Source organism: Girardinichthys multiradiatus, chromosome 8, assembly GCF_021462225.1.
Source record: "Girardinichthys multiradiatus isolate DD_20200921_A chromosome 8, DD_fGirMul_XY1, whole genome shotgun sequence".
Taxonomy (NCBI): Eukaryota; Metazoa; Chordata; class Actinopteri; order Cyprinodontiformes; family Goodeidae; genus Girardinichthys; species Girardinichthys multiradiatus.
The window spans coordinates 6,043,579-6,062,865 of NC_061801.1; the positions used below are offsets into that span (position 1 = coordinate 6,043,579).

General features: G+C 40.7%; 2 protein-coding genes across 2 annotated transcripts in view; both read left to right on the forward strand.

The window, feature by feature from the left end:
• The first annotated feature begins 6,687 nt into the window (after positions 1 to 6,687).
• cryba4 (crystallin, beta A4) lies at positions 6,688 to 8,844 on the forward strand. The gene is made up of 6 exons (XM_047373039.1): positions 6,688 to 6,785; positions 7,493 to 7,536; positions 7,780 to 7,898; positions 8,028 to 8,169; positions 8,339 to 8,481; positions 8,603 to 8,844. Exons 2-6 carry the CDS (start codon positions 7,498 to 7,500, stop codon positions 8,748 to 8,750), a joined length of 591 nt encoding a protein of 196 aa, XP_047228995.1. The 5' UTR covers positions 6,688 to 6,785; positions 7,493 to 7,497; the 3' UTR covers positions 8,751 to 8,844.
• Positions 8,845 to 13,532: 4,688 nt separating this feature from the next.
• The window catches only part of grk3 (G protein-coupled receptor kinase 3), an 84,655-nt gene continuing 78,900 nt past the window's right edge, over positions 13,533 to 19,287 (forward strand). The window contains exons 1-2 of the mRNA XM_047372398.1: positions 13,533 to 13,902; positions 15,652 to 15,773. Of these exons, the coding sequence (XP_047228354.1) occupies positions 15,661 to 15,773 (113 nt within the window). The 5' untranslated portion in view covers positions 13,533 to 13,902; positions 15,652 to 15,660. The remainder of the gene's footprint in view (positions 13,903 to 15,651; positions 15,774 to 19,287) is intronic.

The following is a 19,287-nucleotide window of genomic DNA, read 5'->3' on the forward strand; positions in this document are numbered from 1 at the left end:
CCCCCTGTTGGGCTGCTGGGCCTGTGAGCTATAGCTGTATGTAGACACGAGGAATGCAAAGATCCAAAGGGCACAAAGAGGTAATAACCTACACAGGCTAACAACAATGTATCATATTCAATAGCCCTGGAGCTGAGAACAAAGACAGAGCATTTTAAATCACCATCGCTTAGCCATGAAGAGCCAAAACAAGACATAACATGCACATATATGCAATTAGACATACTCTCCACTGTAAAAATACAAAAATAAATTTTTACACAATATTTAGATTTTAGACTTTTAACTTGTTTAAAACCTGAACAGAGGTTTTACGCAAGGTTAGGGTTTACAACATCACTGTGCCTTGATGTGAGACAAAGTCTCCAACTTCTAACCTCGATTAAAAGTGACTTCATAATGACCGAATTGCATCTTTGATTAAATGCATTAGAAGTTATTATCCTGATGGGTTACATGTGTTGTCTGTTTTCTGTTTGCCCGCCATTTTGCCCCTTTGCCATTACAATTTCTTCCCTTTATGCTGAAAGTTTTATACCCAACTTTTCAGGTATGGAACGGAGCTGTCTACCACATGACGTTTCCTACAAACTATACACTAGGAATGATTCATTCAAACTTGGACAACTGACAATTTTAAGTTATCTTCTGAACTCTGACCTACTGTAGGGAAATGGGATTTTATGCACCCAATAAATAATATCGACCACTAGGAACAGCTTATTATAGTTATTTTGGTTTGATCAGAGTGAATAATCTGTGTATGTCATATTTTATCAGAGTCAACTTCCAAATAGAGATCAGACCTAGCTGACTGGAAATATTGTGTAATACAAATTCATCAAAATAATATACAATTGAATTATACTAGAATTATACTAAAAGTGATATATAGTATTTATGTCCATAATTCATTAAGACATTTTTCTACCAACAGAAGTAAACAATAGTTAGGTACATTGGGCCAAATGTGTTTAGTCATGTATTCAAGATGGGTCAAAAGAAAGGAGAGAATGGCAACCCGTGTGTTTGAAATGGCGAAGGGGAAAACTGACTGGGAGCCAATCCAACAGTACATAATATGTTTCTTAACCTACCAAACAGTTTTCCACCCTGATTTGGAAGCTATCAGCTTTATTTTAGTTTGCCACCTTCTGAACAACGGTTACTCTCTCTATTTCAAACAACGAGTGATAACATATAATATTGAGTGAAAATGTGTTAATAAAAGGCTTTCATCTCATTCATTTCATTTAAATCTTTCAATAAAAACACCATTGCTGTAAACATGGCCCTCCCGTTTTGTTGATCCTCCTGTGAGTGAAATAAAGGTTGCTGATGATCAAACTGATAATTCCAGGATTATGTCAATTGGATTACATCTGGATTATGTCATCTCTGCTGCGATGATTTCCATTTGTGAAGATGGATTAAATTGAGTTGGATGTGTGCAGATTAGGTTCATACTAATCATGCTGTGTAATCTGTATGACTCCCAATATGATACAGCTCATGCTGGGATTCAGACTCATTTCTTGTTTTATTATTGGTGACTGAAATGTGTTCTCAGAGTAATGTTGTTCAATACTAAATGCCTAAACAAATGTTGAATTCATATACCCATTTTTAAATTTTCTTTCAACACACTTTCAAAAACTTTTATCACACAAGCTTGCAAATCCATCAAAAATGGTGAATGTTTCAAGAAATTTCAGACACAAAGATGAATACTTTAATTCCCAAAAATATCTCATTAAACAAGACAAAATAATACATAGCTTCAGTGCTGTCTGTGAACATTAACAGAACGATATTTGGTTCATTAAGATGATGGTTTAAAATTCTGAGATATGTTTGTAATTAATCTTGTAATACAGTCTGGTATATACTTAATTTTATTTCTAATTAATCTTTTAGAGACAACAGTATTCAATGCCTCTGCTGTATTCAGCCTCTCAGTCTTCTCTCCTAACATGTTAATGGTTTCAAGCAGTTTTATATGTACATATCACTCCATCATGTAATATGACCAAAACAAAGGTAGAAAAATATTAGAGAGCCTTATGGAAATAGTTAACCAATGCATGTATTGCCTATATGTGGAGGATTAAACCCAAGTTTGCTCGGATTAAAGGTTCCCACAGAGTCGGGTTTGCTTGACTCCGTGGAGGTCCTTCTGTACTTGAGACAGACTCAAAGCGGACATCCGCCGGACGAGTCCGCACGATTAGTTTTTACAACCGCGTGCGCATACTCTGTGTTACACAATAAACTGCTCGGCGGGAAAAAGTCTTCACCTCTAACTATTTTATATGTGACACACTACTCTGACCAACCAGTCGTAAGGACAAATACCCATGGACAGTGCGTGCAAACTCCACACTGCTCACAGTACAAAATGTCTCCTTTTTGTGGTCATTTTGTGTTGTATATCCACCAGATTGGGAACTCATCTGGGATGGCAATCTGTTTTCTTTCTGAGGCCCATGGGATAAAACCATTCATGGGGTCGTCTGGGACTCATGACTAAATACTGCCAATATAACATGGGATTCCAGTTCGGATTATTGATAGACCAGTGTCTTACCATGGAGGAAGGCAGAGGGTGATAGGAGTTAAAGATACCTTTCAACAACCTCTTTGACATAATAGTCATGTAACATAGCTGCAAATCCCGTCTCTAAGCTGCCTCTGGCCATTCATAAATCACCAGTTGACCCTGCCATGTCCAGATCAGATGTGAGTTTACAGAGGAAACCTCAGGAGGCATGGAGTGGGACTCCTCAAAGTTGAAACAGAGCACTACGTTTAAAATTTTTCATAGGTTATATCCCATTCTAAAGGGTATAACCCATTATGTGATGCCTCATTGATCTTGCTCAATACCATTGCCACTACTGAAGAAATCACCCATAGCGGAGTTCCTGGAACAGTCTCGGCACACTTCAGCGAGACCTGTCCAATGTGTGTTAATTTTAAGAAATCAAGTGTATCATATATCACTACATCACTACATCACACCCTGAAGCCACAAGGATGACTAATCCTTTAATAAGTAGACAATAACGAGGGTGTCACAACGTCGCTTAGTCATGTAGAGGCATCAACCATCTTGCTGTCTTTGTTCTTTCAGAAAATATACAGAAAGTCCCAACTTCAAGCGTTGTGAAAGGGGCTGAAAATAGTCTTTGTGGCTACAAATAACAAATCTGGAGCCGAATCTCAGATTCTGACCAAGGGGCTGCAAAGAGAGGCAGTTGCTAGCACTGCTGCTTTGAGGAAAGAGGATCCTGGGTTCAAATCCTGGCCAGCCTTTCTGCATGGAGTAACCACCAGTAACCACCAGAGATGGGCACCAGCCCCAATGGTGCCGCCATTACTTTGAATGATAGTGGTATTAATGGTTTAATGGTAAAGTATAAACTTTTATTAATCCACCCCTTCTTCTGCAACATTATTGCCATTACTCCCTATTCATCTAGAAAAACATATTTAATTTCATGCTAAATTTGTGATTCAAAACAACTATTAAAAAAGTGAAAAAATAAAGTGCATTCCATTAAGTAGAACCTCGATGATCATCAGGAAGACAATAATACAGTGTAAAGTAATATAAAAGATAATAAACGGTAGTAATCATAGTAATAATAATAGTTATTATTTAAGTCTGATATTTATCTATAATCAAATTTTTATATGCTGCTGAAGCTTTACATTCAGACTGTTCCAAAGCTTCACCCCACAGACAGAAATTCAGAAACCTCTTATTGATCTAATCACCTGTGTTTGATAATGACATGTACCTCTGAACTCATAAACTACTTCCGTTCTCTTGAATACTTTTTGAATATTTTTTGACAGTTTTTTTTTTTAGCATTGTACATTATTAGTGCTGTTTGTAGTTTAACTACTGTATGCCAGTAAGTTTTAATAATGTTGATTTTAAAAATTATAGGTTGGTATGTTCCTGGTACCAAGCCTTACTCTTAATGCTCTTTTTAGAGATATGATTAATGACTGTAATGTTTGTAGTTGTTTCCCTTAACCCCTTCTCAGTAACCTAAATATGATCAGGCTAAGAAACCCTTCACAGTCGAAATGTCACATGATCTGCACCAAAGCTTTACACTCCCACAGACTGATATCTATTAGCTTTTAACATGCAGAAACCTTAATTTTTAATCCATCTATCTAATCTATAAATGACTGCAGAGACACCAGGTCATTAGTAATTTTACACTACCTCTTTCTTCTCTGCCCCAATGCCGCACAGGAATTGATCTAACCAGCAGAGTATTGAACTACATTTTTCTCACTTACAAGAGAAAGCCAATTGATAATGCTGACTTCCCGTTCTTTGATGACATTTGTATTGAACTGGATATTAAACTGCTCCATCTGTTATGAGAAGAGTTGTAAACAGCCACACTTACATCTAAGAATTGATGTCAACTCTTACTCTTGGTTTCCAACAGCTTTTAAATTTAGCAAAGAAACCTGCAGAACATTGATATATGAAAAAGGAATTATTTTGTTCTGATAGAAGTGGGTTTGATGTTATAAACTGGAGAAAAAGTTATTTGCATTTTGATTGCCTGCCCCTAGTACTGTATGCAATAACCTCTAGTTTTATAATACATCTCGAAGTGGCCGAAATTCCTTTGGGCTCACAGGAAGTAGAGTTGTTGTTTAGGAATTTGAGTTGCTCATAAAAGAAGTGCCTCCGACTTCCCTGTTTACAAGTAGCTGATTATGTAAGTACACACACAACCAGACACACACATGCACACACTCACGCACAAGTGCTGTTTTAATCACTTTAAACAAACTGGAGTCTCCTGGTTAAACTTGTTTGAAGCCTTGGGAAAGGCAGTTTCTGTTAAATGCGTGAAAAAGGGTTGGAGATCAGTTTAATCCCAAACCAGAATTAAACAGTTTGAGTCCTTGATCGTCTTTTAACATACACCCAAGATTATATTTGATAGGAGTAGTTTTCCGAGTAGAGTTCTAACTGATGTCACAGAGTACTTGGCTTACAGCAGCGTCATGACAAGGAGTGACTGTAGCACGCGAACTGCTGCTTCACCAGATGCCTGGATGGATGACTTCCTCTCATGTGTTTATAGTTCTTATTGCACTCATGTTGGACTGCAACTGATGATATCACTTAAGGTTTCAGTTCATGAAGACACTCTACACCAAAAATGTCCAATACGGAAAGGAACAGAGAATAAAGTTGAAATTTGTATTTCAGTCCAGGGATGGCCTTAGGTATAAGCAATTGTTGTGGTTGTATAGGGCCCCTTGCTAATCTTGGGGCCCCAACAGAACTTGAATTTAAACAGGTCACCATGGCAAATGCAGCAGTTGATCACAGTTTTACTACGAAAAAGCTTTAAGTTATACAGTGTTGTGAAAAAGTATTTGCCCACTTACAAATTTTTCCTGTTTTCATTTTTTTGCCCCCTTAAATGTTTTAGATCATCAAACTTATTTTAATATCATACAAAGATAATCTGCTTCCTAACCCAAGTGTGCTTGTGCTTGAGGTCACAATCTGATGGCCGGATATTCTTCTCCTGGATTTTCTGGTAGAGAGCACAATTCGTAGTTACATCAATTATTCCCCGTGATCCAGGCCCTTAAGCAGCAAAGCAGCCCCGACCATCACTCTACTATCATGTGTAACTGACAGTATATGTTTTACACCAGACACACGCCTTCCACAAAGTTCCACATTTGTCTCATCAGTCCACAGATTATTTTTCCAAAACTCTTGGGGATCATCAAGATTTTTTTGGCATATTATGTGCTTGTGAATCATGAACACTGGCTTTAACTGAGGTGAGTGACGCCTGCAGTGGCTTAGAAATTGTTCTGGGTTCTATTGTGACCTCCTGGATGAATTGTTGATGAGCAGTTGGAGTAATTTTGGTAGGCCGGTCTCTCCTGGGAAGGTTAACCACTGTTCCATGTTTTCTCCATTTGTGGATAACAGCCCTCACTGTGGTTTGCTTGAGCTCCACATCTTTAAAAATGTTTTTGCAACCCTTTTCAGCCTGCTATTCATCTGTTCTTGAATTTCTTTAAATTAGGACATGAGATGCTGTTTATCGAAATCCTTCGGCCTATTTCATGTCATCAGACAGGTTCTGTTTAAGTGATTGCTTGCTTCTACATGTCTGGGAGTAATTAGGCTTGAGTGTGTGAAATGAAACCCAGCTTCTGTGGAATTCTGTGGAATTCAACATTGGACAGACACTACTTCTCTCATCTTTTAAAGGCAAATGCAACAAGTGCTAATATATTATTTTCATTAGACTGATGACAGGATGAAGGAGGATATTTGTGTCTCTACTGATAATCTTGTAAATATAAAAAGCATATTAAATAAAAAAAAGACTGCCAGGAAAATTCAGGCTGAAACTGCCACTACATGTGACCTGATTTAAAAATAAGTCAGACAGCTTTGGGCTATTCTCTCCCTTCTCCAACTCTTCTTGTGTCCTTTGCCCTCAGTGTTTTCTCAGCTTTCACAGCCTTGTCACTCTTATATTCCTACATCTCAGTGTGGGTGATAATGTGGTGTCTGCATATCTGTCCCTTTACAGATTAGCCATACTTTTGTCGAGGGGGTGGGGGTGAACTAGGGGGACAAAGCAAAGCCCCTCCCTGCTGCTGAGCTGGGGGTTTTAGCATTACCCCTCGTCAGGGGAGGCTTTAAAAGGGTGGGGGCTCGTGGCTCTTCTCACTCTGACAACAGGACCTAAGGGCATCAGAGCAAGGTGAGTTCCCCGTCCCTCAAACAGCCAGGGTAGCGCGGCCAGGGTGCAACAGCGCACCTGGTGTTACATGCATCTGTATTCAAACCCCTGCTTAATCCCTGCCATAAAAACAGCAGAGCTGTACAGGCCTTGGGGCCCGAAGGCAATCACCACACCCAACGGATGAGATAAAGAGCGAAGGTGGTGGAAAATTTCAATGGCTGCAATATATTTTGTAAGGAAATTGACAGAGAATTTGACAAAGATAGAACAGGTGGGGGAGAGAGCCAAAAATGGTGAATGGACAATTAATGGATAGCGACAGTTCTGGTGTTACAGCTGACTGCAGCATCCTGACTGCACTGTCAGACTTTTTCACACATATGACAGATTTTCACACATTAGTTGCTGTATGTTTGGGCCACTCAGCCAGCTATCTTGGAGTGTAAGGCCTACTTTAGGCATAGAATAAAAGTGAAGTGTAAGGGGGATGTCCGAAATTGAAGGAAGTAAAGCAGGTCTGGTTGCCTTGCAGTATCAGGTCAGTTCTTCATGTCCTGCTTCCTACTGAGTGTACCAGAAACATTCTTCACGTTTTCCAAGCTGTTGCCATTATTTTGCTTCACTACAATCAGATCAAAGAATTGACTCTCTCAGATTGAGTGCACTGATCTCCTGCCCCTCCCGTTTTTGTGGCATTTTCACAGTAGCTTCTTCTTCCTTTTCAGACAAGATGACTCACCACTGCACCAAGTTCTCCGGGCACTGGAAGGTGAGTCCACAGGTGTTGGAGTAGGCTATGACATCAAACCTTTATGGTATCCCATAACTGGGACTTCTTCCGGTAACTCTAATGCACTTTAATTAAACAAGCTAGTGAAATTAACAGTCCCAAATCAGAGGCCTGAACACTGATTGGCTAAAGTGATTTTATTTGTCTTGTTGTGAGTTTGAGACATATGTGATTCTGGGTCCAGATTAGTCTCTTTATAGCTTGTCTTTGTCTCCGTGACAGATCATTGTCTACGATGAAGAGTGCTTCCAGGGCCGCCACCATGAGTTCACCTCTGAGTGCTGCAATGTGATGGAGTTTGGCTTCGAGAGTGTGCGCTCCCTCAGGGTGGAGAGTGGAGCGTGAGTACATCTGCTCAAAGAGGGCAGCACAAACTGCAGTGCTGTCATAAAAATCAATGTGGAACAACAGAAATAGCACATTAAGATTATCAGTACTAACTGAGAGCTGCTTTCCTTGCTTCATTCCAGCTGGGTGGGTTATGAGCATGCCTCCTACCAGGGACAGCAGTTCATCCTGGAAAGGGGCGAGTACCCCCAGTGTGATGCTTTTGGAGGTAGCAATGCCTATCACATTGAGAGGATGACTTCCTTCAGACCTATCGCCTGTGCTGTAAGTCTCTACTCGTCAGCTGTTGCCCTTTTTGCTCTAGCAAAAGTGAATGTCTGTAAAACAGCAGGTAATTACTTTCGATAATTACTTTAGACCTGTCCGACCAGACCAACAGCTTGAGTGTTTGTGTTTTTCTACCTCTTTCTCCCTTGTTCACCCCTCTCTGCAGAACCACAGAGAGTGTCGTATGACTATCTTTGAGCGTGAGAACTTCATGGGCCGTAAGGGTGAGCTCAGTGATGATTATCCCTCACTGCAGGCCATGGGCTGGTGCAACAATGAAGTTGGATCTCTCAGGGTCCAGTCAGGAGCGTGAGTGTTCCCAGCTGCTTTCCTATCCGTCTCTTTTCTTTGAACTCACACTCATAAATCCTGCTCAGGTTTTAACTTTACCTAATTTTGGACTTTTTCCCCACCTCCTTTCCCTTCACAGATTTGTCTGCTACCAGTACCCTGGTTATCGTGGCTACCAGTATATCATGGAGTGTGATCGTCACTGTGGGGAGTACAAACACTTCAGGGAGTTTGGCTCCCATTGCCAGACCCCTCAGATCCAGTCCATCCGCCGTATTCAGCAGTAACAGCCTACCCATGAAATGAACCCAATCATTTGACCCTTTACACCTGACCTCTGCTGCCTTCTGATGCTGAATAAACTGTTTTTCTTAAATCCTACTGATTTCCACCAGTGTATCTAGTTATATTAGGATCACTTTCCACACTTTTGCTCATGATTTAGTGAAATACATTTATTTCTTCATAGTATGCTAATAATGAACGAAGTGAAAAAGAGTCCAATAAAGAACCAAGTAAATGGTTTATCTTGTACCTACTAGGTGGATGTTTTGTAAAATGGAAAACTCAATATTTATTTCACACATTTCCATTTATTTATTGGAAATTTATAAAACAGACCTATTTAAATATGTTGTTTTAGCATCTCCAAGGTTTGCAACGTTAAAAAGGAAATTGTTTAAAAATTATTTAATGGGTTTGTAATACAAAATGAATCGTCAGAAAAATCTGACCATTTTCTCAGAGCTGACCCAGGTTTAAGTTGAGACAGAAGCAGAAATATATATGGGGGTGGCTCTTACTTTAAAAATGATTAATTAGTAGGACACAGACTGCAGACACATGCAGAGAATGTAGCTCATTCTTGGTAAACTTGACTTTAAATGGAAAGCTTAGAGATCTTTATTCTGTGTGAGAAATCAAATGCTCTGAGGGGGCTCCCTGCTCGCCTTTTAGCTCTAAAGGGCTGTATAGTTTGCTGATGATTTGGGCCGAATCTACATTTTCTGCAAATAAACAAATAAAAACAAGTGTTAGCACCGGCTTTATATAAAGCACTGATTAATCTATACATTTACATTTCAAAGCCACTTTTTGTTTATGAGGAATATTCAGCTTCTGAGATCATTAGCAAACAAAGAGATTAGTATGCTTTATTGAAAAATGGTGGGGGTGAATGAATGAAACCAAGCTTAGTTTTTCTTTCAGGTTCAACAGTTTTAATTGTTTTGCATTTTCCACAATCCACCAGATTAATATTACAGAACATTTTTAGAGTTTATACTGAACATACAATTTCAAACCATGATTCCTTTAATTAAAAATTACTTTAAAAAATTTTCAGATTATGCTCTGTTTCAGTGTCATTTATGAAACTATTTTATTTCAAATAAATTCTTAATAATAATTTCTTAAATAAACATGGCTGTACATATTAATGGGCTAAAATATAAAATTAAATAAAATATAGCCTCTGAGTGTCCAATTTTGTTTTAAAGTGTATCTATAGATTCCATAAGCATACTTAGGTTACTTACAGTTTGTGTGAAAGGTCAGTTTTTTGTTTTTTTCACCCATAGAAAAATGGTTAGATGAGTCGTATGTAGATTTGATGCATTTATAAGATTGTTGTTGGACTATGTTTGGCTGTGACCAGCACTCAGCTGCATTTCCAGACAAAATTACACTCTAATTAGCATGGTGGTAATGAGAAATATCAGCCTTGGGTGAGAATATCAGAAGTCTGACTGATTTTTGAAGGTCTTATCACTGCTGAGTGGAAGGTTAAATGAAGCAAAGAATGAAGCTATGAAATGCTTTAAAAAAAGTGAATACTTAAAAATTATTCACAAGATTAATAATTCACAAAATTATTAATAAAGTTAAAATATTCCATCTTTAGTCTCACTAACAAGTCAGAGCACCACTGTTGAGCAACAGCGATTGGTTTGGCTATTAGCAACTATTAATTATTAACAGAATTACTAATATAGTTAGAATATAAAATTTTTAGTGAGACTAACAAATCAGCTCAACATCTTAACAGGAATCATTAGCCAAAAGAACCTTCGGTCTGTCAGGTATTATCCTGTGAATCCCAGTATGGCAAGCTACAGGGGTTGGACAATGAAGCTGAAACACTTGGTTTCAGACCACAATAAGTTATTAGTATGGTGTAGGGCCTCCTTTTGCGGCCAATACAGCATAAATTCGTCTTGGGAATGACATATACAAGTCCTGCACAGAGGTCAGAGGGATTTTAAGCCATTCTTCTTGCAGGATAGTGGCCAGGTCACTACGTGATACTGGTGGAGGAAAACGTTTCCTGACTCGCTCCTCCAAAACACCCCAAAGTGGCTCAATAATATTTAGATCTGGTGACTGTGCAGGCCATGGGAGATGTTCAACTTCACTTTCATGTTCATCAAACCAATCTTTCACCAGTCTTGCTGTGTGTATTGGTGCATTGTCATCCTGATACACGACACCGCCTTCAGGATACAATGTTTGAACCATTGGATGCACATGGTCCTCAAAAATGGTTCGGTAGTCCTTGGCAGTGGACTATCCATGGCCCAATACTTGTGCCCATCTAGCACAAGTACTGGGCCATGGGAATGCCATGATATGGCAGTCCAAACCATCACTGATCCACCCCCATGCTTCACTCTGGGCATGCAACAGTCTGGGTGGTACGCTTCTTTGGGGCTTCTCCACACCGTAACTCTCCCGGATGTGGGGAAAACAGTAAAGATGGACTCATCAGAGAACAATACATGTTTCACATTGTCCACAGCCCAAGATTTGTGCTCCTTGCACCATTGAAACCGACGTTTGACATTGGCATGAGTGACCAAAGGTTTGGCTATAGCAGCCCGGCCGTGTATATTGACCTTGTGGAGCTCCCGATGGACAGTACTGGTGGAAACAGGAGAGTTGAAGTGCACATTTAATTCTGTCGTGATTTGGGCAGCCTTGGTTTTATGTTTTTTGGATACAATCCGGGTTAGCACCCTAACATCCCTTTCAGATAGCTTCCTCTTGCATCCACAGTTAATCCTGTTGGATGTGGTTCGTCCTTCTTGGTGGTATGCTGACATTACCCTGGATACCGTGGCTCTTGATACATCACAAAGACTTGCTGTCTTGGTCACAGATGCGCCAGCAAGACGTGGACCAAAAATTTGTCCTCTTTTGAACTCTGGTATGTCACCCATAATGTTGTGTGCATTTCAATATTTTGAGCAAAACTGTGCTCTTACCCTGCTAATTGAACCTTCACACTGCTCTTACTGGTGCAATGTGCAATCAATGAAGACTGGCTACCAGGCTGGTCCAATTTAACCATGAAACCTCCCACACTAAAATGACAGGTGTTTCAGTTTTATTGTCCAACCCCTGTATTATAGAACAATACATGGACGAGGTTTTATTACAAAATTTTTAATTAATTTACAAAATTTTATACTTGGCGGGTAATACTCAACTACACCACTAAGTAAAAATCAGAAGAATGATAAAAACTAATAACTACAAAAAGGGAACAAAGAAATAAACCATTACCAATAAAATCATAGAGTGATGTTACATTTCAATGTGAATATGTTCTTTTAATATGTTTTTTTTTTATGTTGTTAACCAGCCATCACAACGGAAGATTTTTGAATGGAGTAAAGGTCTACTGACATGATGGCGAGGAACATTTATTGCCTCTCACAAGATGGCAAATAAATGGACAGTTGGCGTGGTGATGTCACATTCAGATCAGCGATTCAGCTAATCCAAATTAAATTGCTTATTTAGCTAACGATTAAGTTCTACATGTTCCTTCAAGTATCATTAATATAAATATGAATGTGTGTATGAGCACTGGTGATATGTTATGGCCATCTGTGTTTAAAACACTCACTTAAATTAAGTTTGTCCTAACCTTAAAACATAACTCAAAACGAATAAACTACCTGAAGGCTTAGAGGCCTGTTAGCAGTCAGGCTTAGGGGCAGTTAGCATTAGCTTAGCAGATATCAGATACCAACTAATCAAAACATAATGAAATAAACAATATTTTGACTGCTTTATCCTAAACTAATTTTCTCTGCCCAGACATTTTATCTCACATGAACTGTTCTAAAGAAGAGGAGGACAGGAGGACTGGAGGTCCAAAGGGGCGATGAAAGCTGTGGCAGCTGTGAAGCTTCTGGTTCTCAGACTGATACACACAGGCAAGGAACGGAGTTAGGATGAGCTGCTACGGACTGTAGACCTGACTGTGCACCTCAGGTGTTCCGAGCTGCGGGTTTTAAGCTGTCTTCTTCTGGCAGTGGGGAAAACCGCATTGATTAGAGACACTTTCTCTTCTTTGGGAATCTCTGGCTCAGATGAGTTTCTGCAGAAGCTCAGTAACAAAGATTATTTAATTATTATAATCACAGATGGTCTCCATCCAACCTGACTAAGCAATATTTTTAATTTTAAGATGTTGCAAATTGAGAGAGAGAGTATTTCCAAAAAATGTGCAGCTGTAACTACAGTGTAAGGTGGGTCTACAAAGCGTTGCTGAAAGGGTAGCTGAATATAAACGCACCACGCCACACGTTTCAGATTTTTATTGAAAAATAAACATTTTGAAACATTTTCAAAAACCACTACGCAATTACGCACAAGTGTGTGTTGATCTATCACATAAAATCCCAAATAAAAACGTGTTAGGCTTCTCATTGCATTTACAGAAGCATTCCCACGATAGGCCAGGGAAGGGCACTGCATTTCTACCTCAACATCGCATGAATCCCCATGTGTCATCCTGACAGATAAATGTGGTGCTGTCATTTGAAATGTTAGAAATGGTTGCGGCTTATTGGCTGTTCTGATATAAGGTGAAAAACGACTTCAAGGCTACGTACGTGTAAATGTACCAAAACGCATGTATTTGTCATTTTGAGCTGGTTGACCTGTATTTGGCATCCACTTAAAAGGAGGCTGACTGAAACGCAAACGCTTCCTTCTTCAAACACACAGCTCCGGCTCCTGTCACAGAATAAGCATAAGCCGTTCCGTGTTTTTCAAGCCTCTCTCCGCCGCAGTGGGAGAGGAAGCCAAACCTAGAGCTCAGCAGAGACGCTGTCGTGTTAGCAAAATAAAAAAAAAACTACAGAAATATACAGCGAAGAGGGTCTCCAAGCGAGCATGTGCCATATTCTTGCTGGGAAACGATACGCTTAAACTGAAAGGAGCGGGTTCTGTCGACTGGCATACGTCGCCAAAGCAGCGGAGGAACCCCGTTGCTGCACCTCACAGGCAGAGTGACTGTGTGCGAGAGCGGGCTCCACTATCACGAACAGCCTGGTAGGCAGGAACCGCTCGGGGCTGGCTGGCTGGCGCGGAAAGCGACGATCTGCTCGGCTCTGCTGGTTTTACTTCGCATTTTCAGCTCTTCATGTGAGAAAATCTCAAAAAACAGTGGCGTGTTATTCGTGTTTCTTTATTTGATGTGGGGAAAATATAACTGTATCCCCAACTATCTCCGCCTTAACGGTCAATAACCTCGGCTCCCTGTTAGGCGAAACCCACCGCTGGCCAGCCGAGCCGCTCTCCATCTCCCCGCGCTCCCTCCCTCCTCCGCTACTGTCACAGTCAGCGGCTCCGTGCTGGGTCTTCTCCCATGCTCCGGATAACTCAAAGAGAAGCGATGGACTATATTTGTCATCTTAATTGATATTTTTCTCAAGTTCCTGGACTGTTGGGGACTGTTTCTCGGAAGTACATCGAAACTTCCCCAATAACTGGGAGACGGAAGCAAGAACACCCGCAGCCGTTAGCTTTTTAGGTAAACTGCTCCGTGGTGTCGGAGCTGCGCCGCTGTTACTAAGTCAGCTTGTAGTAACCGTGTTGACTAGTGGCTTTGCGGGCATTTTAATGCAACTGTCGAAGCCCAGCAGTTCGCTCACTGGTAACTTAGCCTTCTGCCTAGAAGGTTTCATTTTTTGCTAGCTAGCATGCTCGCTAACTAGCTAGCAGGCGAACCTGAATATCGACACCAGCAGGAGGCTACAGCGGGTTAGCTCCACAACGCGTGGATTTTGGCTTGTGATTAATTAATCACACATTGCCCTCTGGATCTAGAGCTAAATCGCTCAAATTGTTTATCCACATCTTTTCCGACGGTATTTTTGGCGTGATTGCTGCGCCTCATACGGAACATTTCAGCTGTAACAGGAAGGAAGCTAAGCAAAAAAAGGACGGAGCAGAAAATGAATAACAAATATTCACACAAACAGCAGACAGTGGATTGAACGGAAATCATTATTATGAGTGCTACCAATTTTTCATCTTCAAATCGCTTGGGCTCATTTGTGTCAACAGTCGTTTAAGGCATCCTAAAATTTTAAGACGAGGACAACTGATCGCCACATTTAACCTGTCCTTGATGGTCTTCTTCACTAATCCCCCGCCCCAAATGTTGTGGTTTGAGCAAAACGAGCCACACGTGTCCCTGTTTGTTTGCTGTAACGAAGACCTTTTGCTGTAATCGAGGCCAAAACACAACCGAGTCACATCTTCGTTCTGACTGCAGACTCCGCCTGCCATTTCACCAACATTGGATTTTGTTTCACTGTACAATTGTTTACGTTTGAAGGGAAAAGCCCTAATCGAAACCCATGTGGACCTGGAGACAGACCGATCGTTTGCGCACATTTTTCAGCAAGGAAGTCTCAAGAGACGTGCAGAATTTGACAGCTGTCCACTAACTGCATATCACGGCAGCCCTGTAAAGGAAGCGCTGACACCAAAACGAGCCTGTTCCTGCTTATTTTAGCACCTTTATTCCCGCGCGCACACAGCGCAAAGCAGAAGGCTGCAGTTTTGCGCCAAATGGGATTGCAAAGACGGGAATCGAGCTGATCCACTGACTTTTATCCCGATTAACCCGTCCACCTTAATGTCTCTCCCCCCCCCCCCATGAATTTCCTTTTTATGTCTTAATGATGGTGGCTTGAGGTTAGCCGCCGCAGACAGCGACACGATTTCGCTTTCTCCAGACCCCCCTTTGCCAACCCCCTGTCATCGCACATCGGCTCTTGATGTTGATCATCTCCGCTGCAGAAAACATTTTTTTTAAATTCCCCGAATAGTTTTTAAAAAGCACCACAGGAAGCCTGCTATTTTTACTAATTTGCTTGTCCAAAGGGTCGAAAAATGGCGGACCTCGAAGCGGTACTCGCCGATGTCAGCTATTTGATGGCGATGGAGAAGAGCAAATCTACTCCTGCGGCCCGTGCCAGTAAGAAAATCATCCTCCCTGAGCCCAGGTAAGCTCATCAGCGAGGCCTTATGATGTTTAGTGATTGTGCTTGTTTGCTTTTAACTTGGATTATCTCTGAGGCATATTTGGCTGTATTGGGGGAAGGAGGCGTGCTTACTGTCAAACCTGTCCCTACTGTACATGCTTGTTTAAAACAAGGAAAGGCTTTCTATTTGTTCAGTTTTATGTGAACCATGATGCAGCTCAGGCCTCCTGCAACAAGACACCGAAAAAAGGAAACAACCACTACCTGATTTACATGTCTTTTTACGAAAGGATGCACCGATCAGTCTTTGCCTGGCTGATACTGATTTCTGTTTTTCTTTGAGTTCTGATCTACTGATTCCAATTTGGCCCGATTTTAAAATGATTTCTCTAAGGAATGAAACACAGAAGTAACACAATTTGCTGCGGTTCTTTGATAGTGGTAGTTTTAAATCCTACTGAAAATGATGGAATTACTAGATTATCATCACTTATTCAATAAAGGGTATGTCCCTTAAGGGGTGTAGGGCTGTTTCATATCTTTGTAGTTCAGATAGTTTTAGAAAAGTTGGTATGGAACTGTTGTGGGACTTTTTCTACAGATCATGCATCAGGTTCATCGCCTTGGAGGCATGTTTCATATCTGCTTTCACAGGTGGTCATTTTTAGTAATTTTCTGTATTCTACTTGTAGCCTACAGTGATGTGTCTACTGTAACTGAGCAAAGCTAATCAAGGGGAATTTGACAGATCCCAGTCTCTGTGACGCATTTACGTGACTAAAATAAAAGCTAAGCACCAATATGAGGTCGATTATTAGCTATTTTGGTTTTATTGGGTGTCCTACATGGTCATACGTCATGAGTCGCTGGCCACAAACCAGGGTAAAGCTAATAAGTTATAATACACAGTTTTCAGACAAGGACATACAGTTAAAGTATAGGTATGATTTGAGCATGATTTTATCACCACAATTTGGGAAAATACACTAATATCCAGTGCTTTAGGATGGCTGCATGGCTACTAGATGAATGTTGAAAAGGAGGAAATGGCAACACATGGGTACAACATGGGGAGAACCTGGAGCGGTTCCTAATACTTATGAGTGTTTTTTTTCTTTCAATGAAAAGTATATGCTGGTGGTTGGTTGATGCATTTTTAATGTTATTATTTGATGAGCATCCCTGACGATTATTAGAATATTGGTCAGTTCTGATTTCTTGCTGATTTATTTATCCAGGAGGTTAATCTGTTGTTAGCTTGCATGAGATTTCTGAGTGTGCTTTAAAATACCTTGAGTCAGAGGCAAATGGTAGTGGTGATGATTTGTGCTCCACAGGGTTCCCTCTTGTATCTGTCATTTGGTCCCAGGCTTATTTGACTGACAGCTGTACAATGTAGTTTGTTTCAAACATTTCCAGTAGCTGCTGCTGGGTCTTGACTGGGATGTTGCTGCAGCTATGCTACCACAATATTGCTGCTCTTGGCGTGAACACCCCCCCACTGCCCTCACCCATGCTGTTTGCAAGCACCCACTGTTAGTAGGCCATCAGACAAGACTAAAGCCCCTTTCTGATTGAAGTGACACGGCTTTACCCTCCATTTTCTGACCGTTTATAGATGGGAGTGCAGTATTGCTGCAGTGTGTTGTCGGAGAGCTCTCCTATAAACAATGGCACGCAACTCGATAAAACAGGATGTGGTTAAAGTTTGGTTATTGACGAAGTTTCTTTTCATGGGAGGTTTGTAAATATGACAGAACCATCTTTAGACTTAGGTCGCTATGTGCAGAGTGGCTCACTTGTCTATTTTTTTCTTTCTTCATGTTCTTTACACTCAACAGAATTGCATTAATGAAGAGTAACTTTCAGTGTGTGCTATTTAAATCACTTACTGACACTGATTTAGTCACTTCATTACAGCAAACAAATATCTAAGCTGCCTGCTGTATGTTTTTTACATTGGATGTTGGTTAAAGGTGATTCTATAATTACAAATTAAACATTCAAGTCAAATCATCACTGTAAATTTAAAGTTTAACAAATTCCCTCACCCTCTTTCAGAAAAACGACTCAGAGTGTAAATGAAGCAGACATGGGTTTTTATTTCTGTTTTTTTGTGTTGCTGAAGCCATTTGATTTAGATCTCATTAACAGCACATCACTGCTGGTTTGCAATCTGATAGATGTGCTTTCCTTCCTCCACTGGGCTTAGTGGTTTCAGTTCATGCTGGTTTTACTCTGAAAAAGAGCTTGCCTGAAGTCAAAGCTTTCTCAAGTCCATTACGGCGAGCATCCTCCTTCTACGCTGAATTTCTGTCGAGTCATAAAGAACACAGCGAAAAACCTAGTATTTTATGCCCTTGTGCAGCCAGGTTGTTGGTGATCAGAACCACTGCTAATACAGATAACTATTGTACACAGTAACTGGGATAGTAGTCGTTCTGCCAGTATGCGTTTCTACCGAACTGCAGTTTCAGATTTGCATGGGTTGGCTGTTACAGGAACACTTGCATATTCACAACTAGGCCAGTTAGTCCATTAAGGTATCATTAAAGACCATTTGCAAAACTAGTTTTAAAGGAAGATACAAATAACAGATGCAGATGCTTTGAAAAACACAGAAAATATAAATGTAGGTTAGCTTTTAGCATATTTGGGAATGTGCTATAGGAATCAGCTACAGAATAAAAGAAGTAAAATAAAACCTGTGCTGTTTAAGTCCAGTGAATGTCAAAACATTCAGGAAGTTAGGCTGCTCGATTGTGGTGGGGAAAATATCTTAAGCTGCAAGATTTTAGGAAAACATGACATGGCACTTTTGTTGTTCAAATATTTTAATGTGAATGTCGATGGTAATTGGCTCATATTGTCGTCAGGGGTCTCTATCTGTTCCATCATCACATATGCCTCTGGTCTACTCACGGTTTCAGCTCCGCATGGCTCCACTCCGCGGTTGTTTCCATTGACTCACTGACGGCTGAAAATATGGCTTGAAGCCCCGCCTCCAGCTGCCAGCTTCCTGCGCTGTGCCGCTACAAACCCTTACTGCCTTATTGCTTGGTGTGAGCCTACCAAACGTGAGAAGTTTCTCTTACAAACATGAGAAAGTAAAATAAAGACTCATGCCCTGTAGCGGTGTTTGACCCACTCCAACCTTTGTGGTCCTTAATATTTTTGTAGTCATTCTTGAGTTTTTTGAGTTTCTCTGGCTCTGCAGTGTGCAGTAAAATCCATGGCTTGTCATTCTCTCCACTACCTCGGTGAACAGTTTCTCATGCCGCTGACATACGGCTGACCACACACCTGACCAGTCGGTGAACAGCAGGCTGTTCACGTCACATTTCGACCTTGCTCAGCCCAGATGGGACCTGATGATGAGCAAGTACCAAGAAAGCCAGTACAGGGCCAGAAAAGCCAGTAATGGAAAGGGTTGCAGACAGACTGAGAGGGAGGAGCAGGCCAAAGTAGAGCCCATTACCTTTAAGATCTTGATCTGTAAGATCTTTATTAGATGTAAGCATCAGCGGCAGTAGAC

Bases quoted from the DNA above. Each gene is read 5' to 3' on its own strand.
- cryba4 (XM_047373039.1), top strand. From the start codon at position 7,498: ATGACTCACCACTGCACCAAGTTCTCCGGGCACTGGAAG. The intron at 7,537-7,779 runs GTGAGTCCACAG...TCTCCGTGACAG, and splicing joins AGTTCTCCGGGCACTGGAAG to ATCATTGTCTACGATGAAGA. The intron at 8,170-8,338 runs GTAAGTCTCTAC...CCCTCTCTGCAG, and splicing joins TCAGACCTATCGCCTGTGCT to AACCACAGAGAGTGTCGTAT.